At 37.3% G+C, this 25,134-nt stretch overlaps 1 protein-coding gene across 9 annotated transcripts in view; it reads right to left on the reverse strand.

Annotated features, from left to right (window-relative positions):
- Positions 1-25,134, reverse strand: part of CASK (calcium/calmodulin dependent serine protein kinase) — a 223,654-nt gene that overhangs the window by 65,040 nt on the left and 133,480 nt on the right. For 6 of the 9 annotated variants that reach the window (XM_063344173.1, XM_063344152.1, XM_063344123.1 and 3 more), the window contains 6 exons: positions 23,023-23,198; positions 20,692-20,814; positions 18,385-18,468; positions 16,695-16,794; positions 11,447-11,464; positions 1,896-2,017 (listed from right to left, as the gene is read on the reverse strand). In XM_063344173.1, the coding sequence (XP_063200243.1) occupies positions 1,896-2,017; positions 11,447-11,464; positions 16,695-16,794; positions 18,385-18,468; positions 20,692-20,814; positions 23,023-23,198 (623 nt within the window). The remainder of the gene's footprint in view (positions 1-1,895; positions 2,018-11,446; positions 11,465-16,694; positions 16,795-18,384; positions 18,469-20,691; positions 20,815-23,022; positions 23,199-25,134) is intronic. The other 3 variants (XM_063344181.1, XM_063344162.1, XM_063344133.1) reach the window with 1 other exon arrangement.

The following is a 25,134-nucleotide window of genomic DNA, read 5'->3' on the forward strand; positions in this document are numbered from 1 at the left end:
CTTTACAGGTGACTTGTTCTGGTGGCCTCATTAACCCCAAATACTCTGAGAGGAATATACAGTGTCCCTGACAGAATTTCGTCCAAGAACAACTAATGATTTTTTTCAGAGTTCTGAGAAAAAATGGAATAGTATCAATGCATAAGCAGAAATCAATCATCTCCCACATTCAAGATACTGAAATAATAAAGCTACCCTTTCAAATAATACTTTCTGTAACTTCCTTCAGTCTTTCAAATCTGTATTTCACAACATTGCAATGTTTTAGAATTTTATTTTGTATTATTCTGATCAAACTATCTTTGGGAAGATTCTATCATCCCCCTTCCACATAGCATAATAAAACAAGAAGCCTTTTTGATAGCATTTTGTTCTCAGAAATATGTTATAGCGTGCATTTAAATGTATCCCTTCCTGTCTAAGAGAATGACCATGACTTTTAAATAAAATAATGGCAAAATGGTATGAATTCATTGCAGTTTTTTCTTGTTTAAAAGGCTACAGCAGACCATTACAGAAACATGAGATCATTAGGCAAGTACTATGAACGAGACTGGTACTGTAAAAAACAGAAAAAAGCAAAAACATTACAGAAGCGTGAGTTAATGTCTGCTAGACCTGTCACATGGCAAAATAATTAACCTAGGGCCTTTACCAAAGCCCAAGAGTTATAGGACAACATAATAACTGTAATTAATACCTAAAACCTTCCCACATGAGTGACACAAGTGTTTTGGTTCTTATTATTACACTCATGTTATTGTCTTCCTGTCCAGATTTTTATTTCTCATTCTTATTACCTGATCACCTTTCCATACTGCAGCATGCAGTATAAAAAGACAATTTAATTATTTGGAACACAAGCTACAAGAACATGCACTGGGAAAAAGATTCATATTTTAATGCAAATTGCAAGATGAATTGTTAGAGATGCAATTCAGGGAAGTCATGAGCTCCTAAACCCTTCTTCCTGCATGCTTCATGTAATTTCATTCAATGATGGTTTAATGTAAAATGCATAAACAGTTATCAAGAACAAAGGTTAGAAGAACTGTAGAATCTCGGGCCAGAGTAATGCCCTCATCACTTAACAGCTAATTATGTCAGGTTCCTTGAGTCATACGGGCAGCTACTTTGTGGGGAAGCTTTACCAGAAGGCTTATGTTCCCATACAGGCCAGTTCAGAACCCTGCAGCTGGGTCCTCTTCCAGAAGGAAGTATGTGTGTATTTGAATCCTTAAAAGTTGAAGCATGCACAGAATCCAGGTGGCCCACTATTCACCAGTCACCAAACAAATTGTAAGAAGTGTACAAATCATCTACAGATGGTGAGGGATGGAGTGTAAGCCTGCAGTGGTGCTGAAGGTCCCTGTTTTTGCAGAGAGTTGAAGTTCCACAAATACTTCTACCTCAATATGATACGTATGTTTTCCCAAATTCACACGATTTTGCAGAAAAAATACAATGTATTTGCTGGTTAGGCCTTCTTGGTTAAAAAACTACTTGGAAATACAAACAGGATTTCTGCATGTCACAAGATAACATGAAACTCTGAAAGCAGGAAGTCCTCAAGGCACAGAAAGATAAGAAGCGTGCAAGCCTTTTTTCTGTCAAACACCAGACTATTTGCTTTTCAAAATTATTTTTGTAAAATAGAGTGCTTTAGTTTTCTGGTAGAAAGAAAAAAATAAAATCTATGAACCATCTGATATCACAGTTGATCTGTACGTGTAGCCAGACAGTTAACTATGCTTACAGACAGATGGTGAAGAAACGGGAACCAGATCCTGATGATGCCTACCAGGAGGCAGGATATATTCAGGATAAAACAAAATGTTATCCAATGAACAACAGATACAGAAACGCATTCAAATTGCTTATCACAGAAAACTTACATCTAGTAGCGTGTGAAGATGCTGATCCTGGAAAACACTGTGAAGAAAATCTAAATCTTTTTCGCTGCAATCTGTAAGTGCATGAATTTCTTCCAGGCTGTCCAGCACCTGTGAGACTGCTCCTATGGGGCAATAAACAGGAAAAAAAAGAAAGAATAAAAATCAATAAAGCAAAGACTCATGGTAAACTGAACTTTGGAAAAGGAAACTTTCGTTTCATCTGGCACAATGGGAACAGGAACTTTAAAAAGCTGGAATTTTTACAGGAAAACTCACTGAATACACTTTATGTATATCAACAGTGCCCACATATAGTGTAAATATACAAAAGAAATGGTTTAACTGAAGAGAGGTAAAAACCTGTTGTTATTAAGCTTAGCTTTGTTCTACTTTAGCCTGATTTCCAATGATGTCTTAGAAAGTTACTTGGATTATCTGCCCAACTGCCTGTCCTCACCATTCTCACCCCAACTTTCTCTTTTTTCACTTTTTGAACTGCTGGCCAATTTCAAATACATATTCCAAACCAGTAAAAATTTGGAAGAACCAATGCTCTCACAAATTCTTTTAAAATCAGCATCTGGATAGAGGAGGGAAGAGAAAGACCTGACTGCTGTGTCCTCTGGGGAGCAAAAAAGCTGTAACATGAGCTCTGATTTTTGTTCTGTTTGTTCTGCTTGCCTAGTTATCTCAGACCCAGTTATAGCACTTGCTGCCTTTTGACCAGTGGATTGTTTTGGGTCATAGGAAGATGGGGATGATTTTTACATGGCATAAGGGTGAAAAGAGAAGCGAGAGGGATATGGGGACAAAAAGGAGAAAGAGGAGGTATTACGGAAGGTGGAAGTGCATGAGGAGAGCTGAACTCACAGCAGGGGAAGATACAGGATCACAACACAAGTTAGCCTTACTAGAATGCTCACTTTGGCTTATCTAAACACCCACAGCCCACGGTTTCAGTTTTTCCACAGTGGTATAAGCATCTGGAAAGACGGTAGCACACACAGTGTTAGTCTGCAAAAATGCTGGTGTCTGACAATGAACTGCTGAATGCTTTTTCATAAACAAATTCTTAATTCTGGATACAGAATTCTACCCCTTCTGTATTTCACTAATTTCTCCTTAATATGTTTATTCTGTTTACTTATTCATTTGCCAGTGTCCTTTTGTCAAGACAGATAATATACAAAAAATCGCTATATTTCCTGAAATGCCATCCTCCTTAACTCAAACCCTTTTATAATCTATTGCATTTTCAGAATGTAATAAAACCAAAAAACCTAACCCCCTTAATGACACAAGGAAACAAGTTAAATTCACTTATTTCTCTCAAAACCTTGAAAAATTGGAATAAACGTAACAAAATACACAAAAACGACTGTAACAAGGCTTGTGACCTCATGGCTTAGAAGGACGAGTGAGTTACAAGTCTAGAAACTCTTGCATCACATTTAGTACAAATCTCAACCTAGGATTCTCCTCACAGTTCCTTACACACCAAGGATAAGAACGAGAGTATTGCCCTCACTCACAACTCATGGCTCAGGAGAAGTAAGACTTAGTCCTTTCCCATTAAATGCGTCTGACTACTTACTTCCTACTGATGTATTAATTTGTTCCTTTAAAAAAGTAGTGGCTGGTCAGCAAATAAAACTAATGGTTTGCCTTATTGTAGTTGCTGTGTGTGGGGTCAGGTGCACTGAAGAAAAGACCGCTCCGTCTTTGATATCGAATCAGCGTTCTCAGCTGGAAGGAACTGTCCATGTTCCTCTGCCTGCGCCACAGGGAAACCTGAGAAAATACAGGGACTAGGAATCTGCTGGTAAGAGCATGGAAAGATCACAGCTAAGCCTCAAGGCAAGGAAGAAAAACATTACGTAGGGACACAAAAGGGAAGGCCTTGAGTTTCTTTTAACATTTTTGGTATCTCAATTAAAAGTTGATGAATGAACTTAGAGATCTTCAAGCCTGAAGGAAAGTTGGCAGAAAGAAATTTGTTAGAATTCTCTTTAATTTCTACTCTTGTCATGCTCAGACTTTAATTATTTTTTTTTTCTAGCAAAATTTTGCTTTCTGGGTTCAAAGCCCTTTGTGTGTATTTAGAGTGTTTAAGGAAAACTCAAGAGAAGATTCACTTCAGAGGCCTGGATATCTTAAGAGTCCCTAATATTGCTCAATGTTGCTCATAAGTGCTAAAACTTGAGCCAAACCTAGAACCAATGCGAAGTATGTTCAAAGTTGTCTGCAGTGCTGTATTAGTGTGAAACACTGAATGCTCTGGACCATCACATTATTTGACAGTATTATTTACTTTGGGAATGTTTATTTTGTGGAATGCTTTGAGGTCTTTCAAATAGAAATAAAAGTTACTCTTTTTAGTATTTGCATCTCAACAACCTTTCGATTAACTGCAATTCCAAACATTAAGCTTTGTTCATTAGGTCTTTTTTCTCCTGTCCGTTGGTCTCATTGAATAGATGGCTGTAAAAGAAAGTTTCCAAGAATATCCTTAACAAATTTGACAAGACGGTCTTACAGTGACTTTGTTAATCCCTCAAAATCACAGTTCTACCTTGTTTTTTTTTTCAACCTATGATCTTATGCTGTATTTACTGCCATGTCTTTCATGCATTTATAAATAACATGCACTTGCATGAGAAAATGGCATAGTAACCATATATTGACAGCATTTTACTGCATAAAAAGAGTGATAGAACAATTCTACAGGCATTTTTGAGAACACCTGAACTCTTTCTGTTACAGACATCTGGGTAAAGTCCAAGAGTACCTTTCAGAAGAGTTTTAAATCCAGATAAAAGATACTACACAAAATAAAATTAACCAGCCTTTACAGCTCATCTGTCCCTAAAAAGATGAATATTCTATCATACTTAAACTAAATTTCTAACCGTTGGGGAAAGTGTAAAAGCACTTAGTATTTACAACTAAAGCTTGTATCCTCTAGAAATAGGATTTAATCTCTTTTCATCATTGCAAATGCACCCCTTTTAGCCTCAGCACAGATGATAAAGGAAGGACCTAAGTGGGTTACTATACAGTCACACAATCTAAAAGCTCAGATTTCTCACGGCCTGTACCAGTTAAAGACAGAATCTATACATATAAAAATTAGAATGATGCATAAATATTAGGAAGCCAGGATAAAAAGGAAGTTGACTAACTTGACTGGCTTTGTTTGTTTGTTTTTTAAGACTCGCTAAAGTAAACTTTGTTAGAAAATGCTGCTTACTGCCACAGAACTTCCAAGTACCCCCAACCACTTCGGTGAGATGAATCTCACCCTGCACCTTAAGTTACTATAAAAAAAAATATATACACGTGTGATTGCACAGGAAAGGTTTTAATTACAGTGATACAAGTAGAAGACTCTTCTCCATAGTGATAGTCCAAAATCCTCATCAAACATGGTTCTGTGAGAAGACTGTGGTAACTGTGGATCCCATTGTAATTGCACACACGTTCTCAGTGTGCAAATGAGCAGTGTTATTCTGTGCTGTGCACAGAACTTTGTCTTTCTTATACTCCCATAAGACTACCTAAGAAAGGATGGCTGCAACTATTCACAGTTCCCTTGGGGCTGACAAGTCTGAAAAGTTGAAAACTATGGGCTCTCACTATATTAAGAAAAAAAAGTCAGAATGCTTATGACAGTCTTCTGCAGTCAGTACTAGTACATGAAATGTTTTTATAGTTAGTGGCATGACTTCTTGATGATCATACCAAATTGCTTCTAAGAAGATGGAGATGAACTGAATAGCTTTCTGCCTACTGAGGCACATCTATTATTTGTCAGTTATGCATATTTGCTTTATAAGGCAATAACTTGGGATTTTTTCTTCAACCAGTGTGTCGTGAAAGTTATCATAGGTATTTCCTGCAGGTTCTCTTACATCATTTATGGAGACGGCCATTCAGAAATCGTTCTCTCTTACAGCTGAATTCTATCTCTAGAGTCTTTGTAGTTCTCATACAGTGCCCTTAATGCCACCTGAAGCTACTATGGACACTGGTTCATCAAGTTGCAAGTAGACAAAACTTTGGGAAACTAGAGTGCTGTTATTACATCCTGGAAGCTACCTATTCTAATCTAGAATGGGTGGTTTGGCTAGAGAAACTGAACTTCAGAGGTAGGTAGGAGTTGATTACCTCTCCCCAGAAGAGGAGAGATGAGTATAAAAGATAACGGAGAATAAAATAAAAGACATCTTTAAAATACTATTCCAAGAATTGTCTACATATTCTCCAATAGTAATATGTCTCCATCACGAACCACCCCAAAAGTTTGTTTTTCCGAAGCTCAGCAAACAAAGCAGATACATCTGACTTCCTCTCTTATGCAGGAGGCAGTACAGAGAATTAGTAGCTTCTTTTCATGCAGCAGTGATCTGTGACAGTGTATAAGTGTCCAGGTAAGAAGATTTAGATCTTGCTGCAAAACACAAAGACTACATCGTGACTAAAAACACGTTCCGAGAGAGGATAAGAGAATTATCCCATTTATTTTTTAATACTGAAGATTACAAATGCCCATTTAAGTCTTGATCAGTTATAAGTTCTCTTCCGAGCAATGAAAACTTGTTAGAGGAAGCCTGACCTTGTCTAAATACAAAACTATAAAACCGTGACCATGTGACCAACCGATGACCATGTGACCCGCCTTCTGGATGCGGGGAAGGCTGTGGACGTTGTCTATCTGGACTTTGGTAAGGCCTTTGACACCATCCCCCACAGCATTCTCCTGGAGAAGCTGGTGAATCATGGCATAGACAAGTGTACTCTCCGCTGGGTAAAAAACTGGCTGGATGGCCGTGCCCAGAGAGTTGTGATTAATGGGGTGAAATCCTCTTGGCAGCCGGTCACCAGTGGTGTCCCTCAGGGCTCAGTTTTGGGGCCAGTTTTGTTTAATATCTTTATCAATTATATGGACAAGGGGATTGAGTGCACCCTCAGTAAGTTTGCAGATGACACCAAACTAGGTGGGAGTGTTGATCTGCTTGAGGGTAGGAAGGCTCTACAGAGGGACCTGGACAGGCTGGATCGATGGGCCAAGGCCAGCTGTATGAGGTTTAATAAGGCCAAGTGCCGGGTCCTGCATTTTGGTCACGACAACCCCGGGCAACGCTACAGGCTTGGGGAAGAGTGGCTGGAAAGCTGCCCAGCAGAAAAGGACCTGGGGGTGCTGGTGGACGGCCAGCTTAACATGAGCCAGCAGTGGGCCCAGGTGGCCAAGAAGGCCAACAGCATTCTGGCTTGTATCAGGAATAGCGTGGCCAGCAGGAGCAGGGAAGTGATCGTGCCTCTGTACTCGGCACTGGTGAGGCCTCACCTCGAGTCCTGTGTTCAGTTCTGGGCCCCTCTGTACAAGAGGCACATTGAGGTGCTGGAGCGTGTCCAGAGGAGAGCTACCAGGCTGGTGAGGGGTCTGGAGAACAAGTCCTATGAGGAGAGGCTGAGGGAGCTGGGCATGTTTAGCTTGGAGAAGAGGAGGCTGAGGGGAGACCTCATTGCCCTCTACAACTACCTGAAAGGAGGTTGGAGAGAGGTGGGCGCTGGCCTCTTCTCCCAGGTGAATAATGACAGGACCAGAGGAAATGGTCTGAAGTCGCGGCAGGGGAGGTTTAGGTTAGATATTAGGAAGAATTACTTTACTGAAAGAGTGGTCAGGAGCTGGAACAGCCTGCCCAGGGAGGTGGTTGAGTCACCATCCCTAGAGGTATTTAAGAAACATCTGGATTTGGCACTTCAGGGCATGCTCTAGTGGCAGAGATTGTAGGTTGTTTGGTTGGACTCAATGATCTCAAAGGTCCTTTCCAACCATGAAGATTCTATGATTCTATTCTGTGATTCTATGACCTTTATGCAAGTCTCCTGCGATTAGTATTCCAGGAAATGACTCTGCAAAAGACCTTATAATAACCACTATAATAATAGCATATTTTTATTACAGAGACACTGACAAAATCTAAGCCCCTTAGATTTGTAGAACCATACAAAACTAAGTTCCTGACACCAACCACCCATTGTAATCCTCTTCATTGTTATTAACTGCCTTAATTTGGATTGGCTTTTCAACTATTCTATGTGTTGTATAAATAGGTAAGTAACAACGCCTTCAAGATTTTACAGTGTTTTTTAAATGGCTAACCAAAGCTTAGCTGCTGTTTGCAATTTCTCTATATAGCACAATTCAGTTCTTATGCCAGTCAATCTACAATCAACACAAGCTGATCTCTTCCAGTCTCATCCCTTGGCTGCCTTCTTGTGTACAGCTGCTGCAAATGAAATTAAAAAACAATCCTGGCTCTCAAAGCACAGACATTTTAGAAGGTAGGATTTACATTTCACTTTGTTCATGAAAAGGTCTGAGGTTGGCACATACAGCCAGGACAGAAGAAAAACCATCAGAAATTCTTAGATTTTAGAGAGATCAAATATCAGAATCCCTAAATGTAGTCACTGGATACAATCTCATAAAAAATCAAGCATGGGCATTATTATGAAGTGCAATTATTTTCAGGAAAAAAAAAATATTGTGAAATTCTGACAGAGCACATCTGGTTAAGAGATAATGAGATATTTTTTACCAATTCTGTAATGTGAGATTCATGTTTCCTGGATTTTATTTTTATTTTTCACGTATGACAAATACTACAAAGATTCTTTGCTTCTGCTTTAAGACTCTAGTGACACTTATACCTTTAAATGACCTATCTAGTGATAACTGTATAAATCAACGCCTCCAGCAGTTTTTTTTGCTGGCATGTGATTACAACACCCTAAAAAAACACAAGGCATAAATGTTTAACACACTAGGTAATTAAGCACTGTATCAAAAATGCTGTGGAAATGAAGGGTTGTCTGTCAACTGAGGCTTTCAAATCACAATCACATACACATGTAAAACTGTTCACTTTAGCCAAACATGAAAGTCTAGGCTCAATATCAGCATAATTATAAAATACCATGCCCACGTTATATACAAGGCCAGGTTTGCCTTAGTATTAGTGGACAGGAGTTAGAAATGTATAAGAAAGAACACCTCTATTTCCTACTGGTCCTGTAAAGAAAATACTAGACATTTGCTGCTTCCATTAAATGCGAGAAAAGAATCTTTTACAGAGATGGGACCTTTCCGCTACTTCTGCTGATGTAACTTCTTAGATTAAGAGAAAGGCAACTGAGGACCAGATGCTCTTCATCGCTTTAAACTACATCTGCAAGAATCACAGGAGCTGAGATGCCTCTAACCTCCCACAGTAATTTGATGCTCTTTGCTGTTCACTCTATTCCAGAGCAACTATCTCTGTAAGGACAGATGACAGCCAAAGCATGTGTGCATATATACGCCTGTAACAGTTTAAAATAAGATGGGAGATACATGTTTCACATATATACACAACAGCGTAATTAAAACAAAAGGCAAGTAAGGACTCTATCCTCCTCAAATTTGAGCTATATAGTGTTTAATTACTTCTTCCTTCTTGGACAGAAACCAAACAGCCAAGTTTAAACACTCTAAATTTATAAATAAGCTACACTCACGCACTTCTGTGAATGCTACTGGGAAGCAATTAAGACAGTAATAACATATATACATGCACACACTATATAATAGTTTTATACGTATATATAACAATCAGGAAGAATCTGGGGAGAAACCTAGAAAGATAGAGTTTTATGGAGACTACAGTGAAACTGCAGAAAGAAGGCAGTTGTTGTGATGGAAGGGTATTGGGATTTACAACTAAATTAAAGAAGGTAAAAACAGCTATGGAATACAAGAAGGGAAAGAGGGGCATGTAAAAGTCGGAGAAGAAAACCAAAGGAAATAGGTGCAGGGGAGAAAAACAGGGAGAGACAGGAAAAGACCAAACAGAGAAAAATGAAAGGGGAAAAAAAAAAGAAGGAGAAAACAAGAGATAAAGTGTTCCCAAACAGAAGCAAAAATGCAGAGGCCAGTACTATATATATAGAAATACAAAAAAGGAGGGTGTGAAGGAGGGAGAGGGAAACTGATGCTTGATTTTGAAGACAGTCTTTGTTTCATTCTGCACGCACAGGGGCACTGTGTGTACGCACGTCTCCAGCTTTCTCCTGTCTCTATACCTGGGACCTTTACACAGAATTTGCCAGTTCTTTTTCCCAGTTACCTCTCACTGTAAAGCTAGCCAAAAATATGACAGAAGGCAGTCTAGTGCGGTGGTAAAGAAATATGTAGTGAGAAGGTACTGTTTTTCAGATCAGACCCGCACCTTACAAGTAGCACACTCACATGCAATTAAACAAATAACTATTTTAACAAATGAATGTCCTTCACTATTACTTCCTTAGATACCTTCTTCCTCATTGCAAAAACACATGGAAACCCTCTTCTGACCAGTATGAGGGCAGCACATCCTATCAGTCAGTAAGTTTATTGAAGAAAGTCTCTATGTACAAAAAAAACCTCCCAAAAACCAGTGGCAAAGGCTCTGTATGAGGGTTTTCCCCCCCCTACAACTATATAAAACTAAGACCGTGGCAAAACTTTTACATAAAAATCCCCTGAGTTCTCACTCTCACATTACTGGACAGGCATTCTGAGATGGGGAAACAGGAGGACAAGGAACAACATCCCCCACAACCTATAAGATCAAAAGAATGAACCAAACAACAACAAAAAAATCCATTACTTTGATCATAAATGGAGACATGGATATATGTTTTGCTGCCCTGACCTAGCATGGAAGAAGAACTGTTAGCCTACAAATCTTAAAATGCTGCCAGAAAAAACCCACTTTTTACAGTCTGTATTTTGAGATACTGAATTTGTTGTTTTTGACATGGTTGTGGTTTATATCAAAGCGTCTAGAATTTCACACCTTGTCCTCTGTCTAGCATAGTCTGCAGGTTTTAGAAGGGCTTGTGCTTTCAGTCTCTCATGAAGCGTGCAGCTAACTTGCAGCAGAACCTCCTCCCTACATGTCAATAATATTCCTTCATTAAGGAGACACTTATTGCATAGTTATTTAAATTAGGTGTATGCATATACACAATGCATATGCATACATCATGTACCACATCAACACAGAATGATAAAGAAAGTTCATGCAAGTGGATAGCAAGAAAATAATATAGGACTAATACTACAGTATATGTTTAATGTTAGAAAAAAAAGCCCATTAGTCCATGAAAACACAAATTTTGGAAGTAAAATGCAAAACCAAATAATTTTATCCTTTATTAATTCAATGAGAATTAAATTTTGCTTCAGTTGTTTTGCAAATATTGAAAACAAAAAAACAGGTAATTTTAATACTGCCTCTGATGTAGAATCTTCAGAATTCCTTGGAAATTGTTACTTCTGGATAAATATACTTTCAAAGTTATAGATAGATTTAGTAAAAAATATACAGGCTCTACTTTTCTTGAAGAGGCAGTATTAAAACTGAAAATAGCAAAGAGAAGAGAAGAAAGCTGATTTTTAAGCATGCAAAGACACACACCATAGCTGAATGATATGCCTTAAAGGAAAACAAAGGGATACCTACTTTCTGCTGCTAGAAGTCCTAGTAGGAAGGCAGCATTTGGACAAACAACAAACAGTATGAAGATTTCAGAACAAGCGATTTATAAAGCTGCAACCTAGCATACTAGTTTAGCCACAAAATAGTATAAACAAACTGACAAGACCCCCCCTTTTCTTTAATACGGTTTCTACGTGTGAAGCAAATGTGAGTTGTGGACTGGGAGGAAAACAAACGCTTGGCATTGGGGAGGTAGCACTTGTCCGCGGTGTTAGGTATCTATAATACCAGACTTTTTCCAACATTGGTTAAACTACTTTAAAAAAACTCATGGACAAAAAATGATTTTAAGAATATCATAAAAGGTGAATTGACAAACTATTTCAAGATACAGCAAACAAAGCGTAACATCGTATTAAATAATATACTTACTAACTACAATTTAGCAATATTATATTGAAATATTTTTTTTACAAAAGTTTCAGTGAGCATCATTATGAGAACCACTTAGAAATATAACCATTTCATTATTGATTCTAATTAACAGCGACTTTATATACTTAAAAGTTCTTGTATTTAAACATACCAGAACAAAGATTAAATAGCTGAAAAATCATAAAGATAATAATGGAGTATTGGAAACATTCAAACTCATGATCTCAAAACTGGTAGTCAGTTATACCTGTAATACTAGACAAGGAATTAATACCAGTAAATTACAAGGTGAGCATGTTTTTTTTTCCCAGGCACTTACACTTAAAAAAATGTTACACAAGACCCTTTGTGAATATTTACAAAATCAGCGGTAATTTTTGCGTAACAACAGTATTTTTTGTGTAAATGAGACTGATAGCTTTTAAGATATGGGCTTATATTGCTCATATTTAATGGAATCTAAATTCTATGAAACTAATAACCACTCACTATCTTGTGAGTTAAGCTAGTTCCATGTATCAAGTCATCTTACAACTTGGACATACTTTTGTTGTTCGATCCCACTCTGAAAGACTGTCAGATTTAGCTTTTTCCCCGTTATTATTACTTTCAAATTTGAAAATCAAGATCTCATACTGTTAAAATTTTCTCATTTGATAGGACAATATAGATCCTAACAAGATAAAAAAGAATTAAAATTTCAATTTACATACAGCAATCCCGAGACAAAATATCAAAACGGATTTGTAAAAATGCCGTACGAAATTTGTGCCTCGCAGTTTGAGAAAACAAGCTAGATGTAGATGTAGACTTAATGTGCCTGCTTTCTGTGCAATGCAAAAGCATTGCTTCTATGTTCATCACCTTAGGCTTTTACCACAGAGCTCAGAAAGCACATAGATGTTCAGGAAGTACTGCAACAGTGCTTTTTGTTAGCCTAGGCTAAATAAGTACATTTGGCCAGTCAGTCTGTTATAAAATATGCTGCTGTGCTTTCTCTGTGGTTAAACTGAAACACAGCATTATAAAAATGCCTTACGGTAATTCAAAACCGTTTGCAGCAAAAAGCTACTCTGAAACTTGTTACTCATGTTTCAGAATATGCGCACTATAAACCAAGCAAACCAAGAATACAAGCACTATAAACCAAGGAAAGTCCTTTATACTGAAAGGTAAGATTTGCTTTAATCTAAAAATCAGTTATGTGTTTTTCCAAAGACTATGGACTATCCATTGGCTTAACTCTAACACTGACTCAGTAGTTCTGAAAACATGGCTATAAAAAGGTTTTTGGAAATATGAAGTTATAAAAAATCCTCTTTAACTTATTGGCTTTTCTAACTGTTGGCCTAAAACCCCAAACATCCTGAATTTACTTAAAACTCCGAAGTAAACTAAATGGTCTTCCTGAATTCAGCTTCCCAAGTCAAAATGTCAAACAATTCTACAGCCTTTCCTTGGGCTGCCACAGAACGGGGGGCTGAAGAAGCAAAAGGAGGAAAAATGAAAAGCTTTACACTGGTGATGCTCGTTGTTCAGCCTGAGGCATTGTTATCAAAACACTTGAAAATTGTATCTCCATACCCTCTGTCAGGGGACAAACGGTCAGCACATGACACAAGCAGGGGAAATCTTCCGTCTTGATCTAGTGTGCAATTGGGTGATAGGAGAGGCAGGGAGGGCGAGGGAGAGGGAAGGAAGTAGGATGGGGAAGGGCAGCAGAGAGCAAACCAATTGTGAATTTCTCTAGCACCTAATTGATTTCATGGTCCACCTCAAATACTCTCTACTAGGCCAATTTTTCTCATGTGCCCGATTTAGCCTTTAGGGCTCCTGATTGCTAACTTCTGATTTATATTTGTTTCAGCATATTAAAAATATCCAGAACATTCACTGCTTTGGGAAATTGACATTTTGCTATGTCTTGGAGACAGGCAACCTGAAAGTCAAACATTTTACATTCTAGCAAAAAACATCTGCAAGATGCTTATCATTTCAGTTGTTTAGTGGCTTTACTAAAGAAGTTACTGAACACAGCCTATTAGCAGTAATGTTTTAGTTTAATAAAAATTTACCTAATTTTTCAAAATATTTTAACAGCCTTTATCATATATCCTCAAAATTCAGCAAGACTGACTTCTGCCACATTAGCAATAGAATGATAGCGGGATTAAGTTAAGTCCTTCAGAGGACAGTTGCTGACGAAAGAGGAAATAGATCACCCAGAACAAGCTGTGGAAACCAAGGATTATTAACACACTCTGTACAAATGAAAGGAAGATGTGTACAGAAAAATACCTGGTTGACTTGAAATGAAATTTATCTGTGTTCATTCCCATCTAATTTAGTTTTGCAATGTGCTGACCCTCATTGGAAAGCTCTCTGACAAGAACATCCTTTGTGATCCTGTATCTAAGAAAGTCATCTGACTTGCTACCTAGAAGTGCCTTCACATCCCAGGCTATTACTCTGGTAGTATAGGAAGATGCTCAAAGGGTTCAGTAATCCCGGGTTCACTGAAGTCTGAGGAAGAACACCTCTAGATTAAGCTGGAAAAAAGACAGAACTGAAATTCTCTGTTTCTGTGTTTAGAAAGACCTGGAGGAGGCCAGGATATACAATTTGCATAACCAAATAAGCATTTACATTTCTGCGTTTTTTTTTTCTCAGTAGGAGTTCCACATTTGCCCATTTCTGACAAATCATTTAATTTTGATGGTAAGCTTCACGAAATTTTATGGGAGGATTAAATAGGCAGCAACATTTAAAATATTAAATGCTCTTCATTAGAGTTTATGGTCTGGAATAACATTATGAGATGTTAGGAAAGATACTTAAATAACCTTAAGTTTTTACTGCAATTCAAGAGTTTTGTGTCTAATTTCTATAAACTAGTTCAGTTTAGAATCATGACAAGCTAGAAATATTTGAAAACTTTATTAGTGTACTTATGAAGAGGAAACAAAATATATTTCTGTATCTAGCAATTTCAGAAGCTGAAAGTTGCAGTATCTTTTCTTGCAAGCGTCCGTGTTCATCCTGAGATCAGCTAATGCAGTCAGGGAAACATCATGAAAACTACCCACTTAGTATGGTTTCCTGATCACTGCGATCTCCTGTCAGTGAGACCAACAATGTTATTTTAGAGAATAACTATGCTTTCCTGAGAAATTCAAGCTAATTTTTCAGTTATTTCAGAGATGAACACAAGATAACAGCGGCTCCCGCACAGATACTCTGTAGAATTTACACATGTACTGGATTCATGTATTCTGTGAGCAGAAAAAATAGAACTTGTACCTTTGATGTATACTGATATCTGCAATTACATCATCCTACGAGGAAGACACATGCCCTGTTGATGTGAGACTGAAACTGGAAAGAGGAACTGCAGTTTTTAGATTAGGAAAGTTGCTACTGCAAACCATGTTGGCGGGCTATTTGTTTTATTGAAATGGGAGAAGTAGCTAGAAACAAAATTAAAGTGCTGCAAGTAATTCTGGCTGAAGTAAACCCAACTTATTCTTTCTTTGAAAGAATATATGGATCCTTACTTACAAGTACAGCAAGTATTCAAAGCTGGTTGCCTGAAGTTAAGCCATGAGGCTGTGATTACCCCCTTGCAAGAAACGATCTGAGATTCCCATTCACTTCTCTGGAAATTGTGAGCAGCGTACATCTCTAAGGACGAAGCAATCTTCTAAATTAAGTACTCAAACTTGAATTCCAAGAAGTGAAATTTAAGAATTTCAACCAAAAAATTTGCCCCTGATTCCTATATTAAAGACATTGAAATAATTTATAAAAATTACTTGCACTTAACGTATGCAATCAGTAAGTAATTTTCTCACCTATAAAAATATTGGGAAAGAGAATTGTCACACAGCAGTTCAGCACATGTAATTAAGTTCCTGAAATGTCTTCTAGTAAAGTCAGTGTTATAGCTAAAATATTTTGCCAGTACAATTTAGTTGTTTAGAAAAATAAGAAAGAGAATCCTATTTGCCTTAGATTTTTCTTAAAAGTTCGTTTAACTTGAGTCCAAATCACTATTTTAGGTCAGATAGACCAACCCAGACTTTTGAACTGCACATGTTGCGAGTAATGTTCTGTCAAAGTTAAGATACATAACTATGTATCTTGTGTTAGTGTGGCTGTGTTAGTACAGGGACTGCCAGGTTATTTAAATTCCTGAATATGGGTCAAGGACAAAAGGACTGCTTGGAGTAAGATCACTGTCCTGCCCAAGGCCTAGCTATGTGCTCACAGCACAGCAAAGGTAATATCTTCCGCTATGAAATATGTTGGGAGGTCCTTGAAGTACATGCATTGCCTTTCTCTGAAGATTTGGGGGTCTGGTTTATAGTATCAGAAATACTGTCCAGCATGCTTTAAAGAGGAGACATCTTAATCATACTGTTCTCTAAAACAGGAGGTCAAGAAACTCTGGTACACAATGGTTATTTTCTATAAATAACTATTAGTAAGGTATGCGAACTTTGCTTCTACCTAAGAATTCAAGACAAAATTTCAATAAGCTTGTACACTCAAGTAGTATAAAGAGAAATATGAGGTTATGACTCTATTTGTAATTAAATGTAGATACAACAAATAAAAAAAATCAGACAGGATTTCTGTAGAAACTATGCAGAGATTTTATCTTCATTTCCTGGTCACTAACACCATTATGACTAAAAATTATTTATGCTTTCATATTTAGAAGTTAACTTACTACGCAACTTTATGAAATCATGAGAAATTAGTAAATACTTGGTACTCTAGTCAGTATAGAATGAAGACAGGTTGACTGCCACAAATATACTTTCTGTTAAAATACCTGAGGAGGTGGGGTCTTCAGAGAAGTCTGGCAGCTCTTCAGGGGGGTCACCATAGAAGGAGTTGAATTTGTGGCTTGACACAGCCGCTAGTACTGCCCCCTGAATAAAAATACCCACAAAGTCTAAATTACACAGAGAAGGATAATGGAACATTTCCTGACACCTTGGATCACTCGGTCTCCTGAGGTCTCTCGTGTGTTGGCCTTCTCACTGAAGAATAAATAAATTTTACAGTCTTAAGCTCTGCTTCTCTGTTACCAGTGACCACATCTAACAGAAGAGCTGGTGATACGCTACTCCAATAAACAGTTAATATATTCTTTGCGAGGGGATTCATGAGAGCAATTATTATGGGAAAGCATTTAAAAATAATAAGTGTGAGACATAAATTCCCATAGTACAATGTAAAGAAAATAACTAATTTATTTCTCTTTTCCTCCTGCCTAGACTGGGTGGTTTAGCACATATAAAAATTCACTCTTTAAGGCAACACAATATGTTGCTACTTGAGAAATTGTCAGAATCTGACACTGACAGCACTAGGATATTTGACATCCATAATATATCTATATGAAAATGTAATGACCTCAGACTCCCAGAATGAGTGTTACATGGGAAGTTACAAAGCCAGAAAAATTGTTATCTGCTCTGACATGTATTTACTTGTCCAAGTAAATTACAGTTTAACCACTCAGGTTTTAATGTCTTACAGTTGTGGTAATAGGCAAAATGGACAACAAATAATTTTAGGAAACATTCTGCAGAACACTGCTTTGGAAAAGTGGTAGAAAACAAATAGCATAGGTATAAAAGCTCTCAGGAGACTAACTACAGTGGCCTCCCAAGGAAGAAATATGGGAAAGACCTGAAACTGCATCCAGAGCAGGAAAACGGGTCATATTCTAACATTTTAATGAAAGCATTACCTGGACGTACAAACCACCTACGAGAAAGTGCTGTTTATCATGAACTATGGCAGCTGTTGCATCCTAATCATCAGTTGTTTTTGCAGCTACATTAAACTTCTGCAAAGCAGCAACTCAATGTGTATATCAGTATTTTATTACGAATTATAAAACCCCCTCATTAATTGTAATGCTGCATGTTTCTATTAAAATTTCCTCAACCTTTCAGTGAATTTAAAAATGTTTCTGTTAAACTTTACAAGATAGGAACTGAAGGGAAACCATGTTGTTTTATGCTAAAATGTTAACATTCTTTTCAATATGGCTGAGAAATAATCTTGTGTATAGTTAAACATGAAGGTGATAAACTGAAGAATACATCTTTACTTTTCTTGAAAAAAAGATATTAAAGCATTATTACGTTCTTTTTACTATAAATGTGACACAATAATAACAGAAGCCATTGCTCTATTCTCTCCTTTCCAATAATTCATATTACACAGAATTACTGAATTAATTTGAGATGAAGACCTCATACACACCTCGGTTGATACCAGAGAATTTGCACTGAAATGTAGTTTGAAAACTATGCACTCAGAAAGAAAGGAGAAACACCCTTAACAAGACATCATTTCAATAAAGAACTATGAGGGTCTGTTTTCAACTTTTCATTTTATTGCTCACTTCAGAGCACAGATTTCTCTTAGCATTTTTAAAATTAATGAAGTATCACACAAAATTCAAGTTACGTAATTATAGTGTTTTAACACTACATTCATTTTACCTTTAGTTTTCTTCTTGCATTGAATTTTCTCAATTGTTCTACTGTTTCTGGAAGATGAATCTTGTATGCATAGCGATCTCTCTCCTTAAAAAAAACCACAAAAAACAAAACAAAAGAAACATTAAATACAAACTCTTAATATTCTCTCCACAATAAGAAACTAGACAAGAAATGTACCAGCTAGCCAGTATCCTAAGGAGAATGAGGATTTGTTGCAACTTAGGGAAAACTTCAAGAAACTGAGAGGGTTTAAAATATTTTGAAAGAATTCTTGACTTGGGCCAGGGATATTTTCTTTTTGTAATTTTGTTTCCCACTTCGTCGTAAGACCCTAGCCTTTTGTTTTACTGTTGTGTTGTTAGTCAGTCTGTGGCTAGCATTGAACTTTGAAGCTGGCAAGCACAAAGTAGTTCTGCTTCTTGGGATTCACAAAATCCAGTGAAGCAATGTGTTCAAGCACTCTTTTAAGGGGTGCTTGATACTTCAGGTAAGCTTCGGAGACGGCGCATGTGCCCAACAGAGCAGTAGGTGCCAGCTCGATGGCTGGTGAAACCAGGTGCTAGCTTACAGGAAGAATTCTCCATTGTAGATGCAGACAAAAAAAATTTGCCAATGAAGAGCGGATAGTGGGGACTGAACTTGCAGCAGCTGACTACTTTCTTTCCCTGCCTCAGTTCATCACAGAAGCTATGTACACTTATTAATTTAATGTAAATGTTTATCACACGCATCTCCTGAATCAGAGTGAAATCACTGGCAGAAGTAATTCAGTCTCTCTACAGCACTAAAGATGTCTCTGTCTCATGCTGGATTTGGCTGCTATTAATAAATGGTTTAAAGAAAATTCTGAGTCAGGAGGGAAGGCAGTTTATCTCAGGCAAAAATAAGAGAAGACTGACTATCAGAATGCTGGCCTAAGCTTGGAAACAGTTGTCTCAAACTAAATCTTCTCTCTCCTTGCTTGTTTTTCAACAAATAACGTCAACAGCAGAAAGAGACCACAGACATCAAAAGTGCTCTGCTATACAGGCAGAACTCGCACATTCGCATTACAGAATTATCTTTTTAAAAAGCCTAATCAGCTTAGTTGCTCAAACAGCAAAAAAGGCAAGGTTTTCTGCCAAAATAGCCCTCAACAAAATCCTTGCTTTGGCATCTAAATGTGTGTAAGTTCACAAATTGAGGAACAAATCAAATTATACGCGGGTAAAACCAGATCACCTGTGTTTACCACATACTCAATCACTGGAGTATGATCATTTGGGATTCCCAAACATGGTGTGCATTCCTATGCTCTTTGAAATACTTGATGCACTATGATGCATTTACTTGGAGGGAGAAGAAGAACACATGAGCCTGTGCTTCCCAAGTTCTTTTTTTGTGAGGTTTTTTTGGTGTCAATGTTTGTCTAATATAGAACATCTAAACGGTCCAGGAGAAGACACCAGAATAGCACCCTTTCCAAATAAGTGCCCTGTTTAACTTAATGGTATTATGACTCTCTCTATCCTGGGCCCACACTATAGAAAAGAAATAGAGGATAACAAAGAAAGAGAGATAATTCATGAGTTTCTGCCAAAGAAAATACAATGCTCCGAACCAGTACTTGCCACCTTTTAAATCTGCAGCACACCTATCATTCTCTAACTCCACAGTTTAGCACAGCTGGCTAATGGGACTGCTGATAAGCTAGGTGTATATTCTCCTGCTCCTGTTGTTGATCTTCAGTGTCCAGCAACTACTCTTCCACTGGCTCAAGCTGTATTGTAAATTCTGCTGCCACTGAAAAATAATTTGACTACCAGATGCCATATACTTTTATGTAGTTGCAGCAGCCTTTGAGCAACACACCACTACATACTTCCTTCACTATGGTAGGATATTTCAGGAATCTAATGTAAGAAAGCAGCACAGTTAAGTAGCATAACGTACTGCAATAAACTGCACGGCTACGTGCATAATAGGAAACAGGTCTAGATGTGACTGAGCAAAGAAGAGATCAGAAATTACTCCTCTGGAGTTTGAGAGCCACAGAAAGAGACACAAAAACCTCCATTAAGCTTTACTCTACGTAGCCCTACTCCCTGCACTCTGGTGCTGCTGAGTAGGTTTGCTCTTGCTGTTAAGCAAGAGTTTTAGCCTGGCAGTTACCAAAATCTCAGACTCTAATCTTACAAAACACTTAAAGCGTATTATCACACATTTTATACAATGTCACATCTACTTTGAAAAGTTCAAAGAAACAAATAAATAAATCTTTTTCTCCCTTGAAGAGGAAATTGGTATTTAAACAGCTGCTTTTACTACCTTTAACCAGGGATGATTCAGTGCTTCATATACTGTTATCCTTTCTGCTGGATCCAGCATAAGCATGCGGCGTACCAGATCTTTGGCACTTTCAGAAATATGGCTCCATTGCCTAGGATTCATCTGATTACAGGCAAGAAAAAAGAAATTAAATTAGTAACAAGAATATAGAAAAGAACCTATATTTTATGTAAAGTAATTGCAGAGATTTAACAGTGGTTGGTACTTGTAAACTTTTTATTATAATACATGTAAAAGGAAGTTTCTAAGCTTTTTAATAACTTATAAAAAGTTGTATAAAAAGTGTACATTAGTTGCTATTGAAATAGCATAAAAACTTGAAAACAGTAAGCACTGTATCACATAAAGACTGACATATCCTTGGTATTATGTTTTAATGGCAGTATAATTTTCTACCTATGCTACATTTTGTTCAGATAAAAGTGACCCTTCACTAGAAAAAGAAAAAATAATTAGGCTTTTCCTGTCAGTTAACAATGCATATGATAAGTGTAGAAATGAAATCTACTCCTGAAATCAATATAAGGAGTAGCACGACAGTCTATCTGTATCAACCCATGATTTCATGCCCGTGATGCAGAGTAAGAAGGAAATCATCTAACGCCTGTTGTGAACTATTCTGGTCCTATCCCACAGGTATCATGGACAATGGCTCTTCCCTAGAAATTCCTTTCAATTTTACAACAGTTAAGCATCTTCAGCCACTCGGGTAGGAAAGCATACTGACATGTGATCAACAATACAAGCAATTGCAACACTTTTTGGAGCAGAACTGTATCTTTAGGAGACAACAATGTGAAGGATGATTTAGAATATATTTTCATCTTGTGCATATGCAGGTTTGTGTTCAACTAGTCAAGATGACGGACGCCTGATAAAACCATAGTAAAGTAAGAAAATTCTTTCTGTGATAAAGGGTTCTATACTTAAGCTATTTCTAGTATTTATTTAATCTATAAGGAACTTAAGTTTAGTTGGTACACTGTTAACTACAAGGTACTACATGAAAATTCAAAATTACAACCAGATTCTTTTCAATGTTATAATCTGTTCATTTAAAGAGGTCCATTTTATTTAAAATCAGTTGTTATGAAAAATGATTGCTTTATGTTGGAGTACTCAGGAACTGGCTACGGAATGCGCATTCATAGTTGTGATTTGTCATTTCTTTTTCAGCTCTAATAAAATGAAGGTAATTGCAAATTTGCAGCAAGACTGTTTTGAATTCCTTATACTATTTTCACTGAATAGACATATTATTGAGGAAACAGGAACAGAAAAGGAACTGAGAAGACACAATGTGCTGGCCATGACTTTTTTTAAACAAAGAAAAGTTAACTTGTATGCTTCCAGATGGTTTTAGCCGCTTAAGAGATTCCATGAAGAAATCTTTCATAAAGTGAAACTGGACCATCTACCAGTCTATGCAATCCCAAAACTAGTGCCATGAAGAAATCCTTCTGTTCCTTAGAATACAAAATTTAAAGAATGACAAATGCACTCTGACTAAGTGCTGTACCACTACTGTCACTTACATTTCAGCAGACTACTGTTAAGTTCGTATAATAAAATACTTCCTAAACCATATTACAGACTATCAGACAGTTTCAGGAGCTTCTTAATTCTCTAATACACAGCCCATGTTTGACCTTGGTTGCAAAGCAGAACAAAACCAATCTCAGACAAAACTGCAAAAATAGTGAAGTCGAAGCTTTAAATTTGTCTCCCTAATGGCTCTAGGGTGCTTATGTTGCGAAACATGCTTATCCTGCATGCACACCGATTAACTTTCAGTTGCAAGTGTCTGCTTTTGAATCACCCGCTGCACTTTACTACGTATTGCACTAAAAAGAAAAACGCATAACTACTTTTTTATAACTACTTTTTTACAGTAACATGCATTTTGTTTTAAATCAAGGCAATATGATGACCAGCCTTTATGATAGTTCTTTTAGTTGATTAAAAAAATTAAGTGATCTATAAACCTAAGGTAACATACAGTATGTTATACTTCACAGCTAAACCTTATGTAATTCTGCCAAGCTCAATGTACAATTAGGCGCTAGTTGTCGCACCCATTTATTATTTCACCTGAGCAAATATTTCCGTATTCTAATTCCTAACATTGATACAAAACACAGCAGGAACAAGACAGACTGGAGAGAGAAAGTCACCTCTCTTCCTCTATAGCCCAGACAAATTTTTATAAGCTTCAAATTTAAATCAGGCTAAATACAAAAATCAACTTCCAGAAATTTTACCAGCAGAGCTCAGCTCACTAGAAAAGGATTAATGTATACTGTCATTTACCTTGTATTTTCCTTTAATGATGCCTTCAAATAATCTTTCCTTGGTTCCATAAAAAGGCAAACAACCGCTTAGCAGGATAAAAAGGATCACGCCACAACCCCAAACATCTACAGGCTTCCCATAAGGTTCCCTTTTTACCACTTCTGGGGCCATAAAATGAGGTGTTCCTACACGTCCTAAATGGAAATAAGAACAAAATTGAGTCAAAGTGATGTATGTCAAACATGGAAATGAAGAATATCACTGCATTAAACTAAAACAGTTTTACTAAGTTTTATTCATGGGTTAAACTTTTAACACAATTCTTTTTTCCTTACGTTCACTATTTATTAGATATATCCAGTGAGATAAATCAGTAGTTTCCCTTTTGCTTTATTTATACTTTTATAAATTGAGGAACCCTACCCTGCAGACTGCGAAACAAGATTTATGTAAGAGCACTAAGATTCTTCAGGGAAACACGCCATATAAAAATATCAATTTGGACAACCTTTGAAACAGCAATTACTTATCCAGAGAGCACGCACAAAGATATTAGAAAGTTCTAGTCTACACTGCTTACTTGAAAAAGCTGCCTCTAACTGGCAAGAGCATAGTTTGGTCTCATGCTCTGCCCGAATCTTAGACGGTCAACTGAAACTGCCAACAAGAACGCAAAATGCTAGCAAACGTGTTGTTGAAGTAGGCAATATCTTACCGCAGATAAAAAGATAATGCTAATTTGTTTCACAGGGTGCTTTCAATGAGTGCCACACAGTAGTGGTTCTGGGACAGTACTGATTTTGGATTGGTAATGAATGTACACACCCACGGAAACAAAACATATTTAGTACCAACTAATCTTTTGACTGGGTGAACTGATCAGAATGGTTTCATTCAATTTCTGTGTAACCCATTAAGCCAAATAAAAGCAACAAACATTTTACCTCTCCCTATAAATGTTTCCCATTGTAAAAAGGATTTGCAAGAATTAAGCTGTGAATGCTCGTATCACTGACACTTATAAATACTTTAGTCTTTGGACTACCCTGGTTCCACCAAGTACCAGCAGAAGAAAAGAACCCCACAACTGTAGCAAACTGTTACCACTTGTACCACCTTCATAAATTATTCTTGCTCACTGATTTCAGAAGCTCCATTTAAGGGCCACAGCACCTTTGTGCTGGCTCAGAGAGTTTACAGTGCAGTCTAGAGAATCTGAGGTGTTCACATGGCATGTATTTAATTCAGTCTCATCTTGTAAAGAGATGCTTGCTAGACTAGCCTATCTTGGACACCACTTGAACGTGAGTAAGCTAAATCACAGCATCAGTAACGAACACCTAGGAGACTATCTGGCAGTAGCTTACTCAGTAAAGATCATACTTTGCTTATATCACCTAATGCAGGAATATGATCTGACCATGCTTTGTTAAGCAGTCCCCACTCACTCCTTTTTGCATCTACAAGGATTAGAACATTGACAGAAAGATGGTAGCTTTTTCACCATAGCGTTCTTAAGGAGAAACAACACAATTGTCAAAAGTCTTCACCTGGCTTTGTATTAAACCTTTTCATTCCCAGTTTGTGAGGCAATCCCTCTGGCAAGCAAATGTTAGGAATCTGCCTGTGACAAAGGAACTCTACCTCACCACTAAGCCAGGCTGGCATCTTTAAAAGTCCATGCAGTCTAGGCTGACATGATAGCAAAGGGGCAGTTTCTTTCCAGGCTGCAAAAAGAATACACCAGTAAGATGCTGCAAGTCCACCTCATCCCTTATACCACTGGGGGAAGTGGAAGGATATTTACTCTGGACAGAGACAGAGAGAGATGCACACGGGGAAAGATTACTAATTCTTCTTGTTAGTTACACACAATTTATAGGCTTATGACTTATCTTTCAGCCTAACTGATAAACTTTGAAGCCAAATCTTCAAGATTGCAAAGATCTCCTTAGACAACCCAAGCGTCTCTTAGACGCCTGGTGACAGGGAAGGAAAACGGAAAGTATATATATCAAGTATGTACAAGTTGCTGAGAACTCTGGGATTTTTATCTCTTTTTTTTTTTCCTCATTTGCAAATCTGTATCTGTAAGGGTTTCTTAACTTTTTTCCCCCCTAAGATGTCATC

This window comes from Chroicocephalus ridibundus, chromosome 1 (genome assembly GCF_963924245.1).
Source record: "Chroicocephalus ridibundus chromosome 1, bChrRid1.1, whole genome shotgun sequence".
Lineage (NCBI taxonomy): Eukaryota > Metazoa > Chordata > Aves > Charadriiformes > Laridae > Chroicocephalus > Chroicocephalus ridibundus.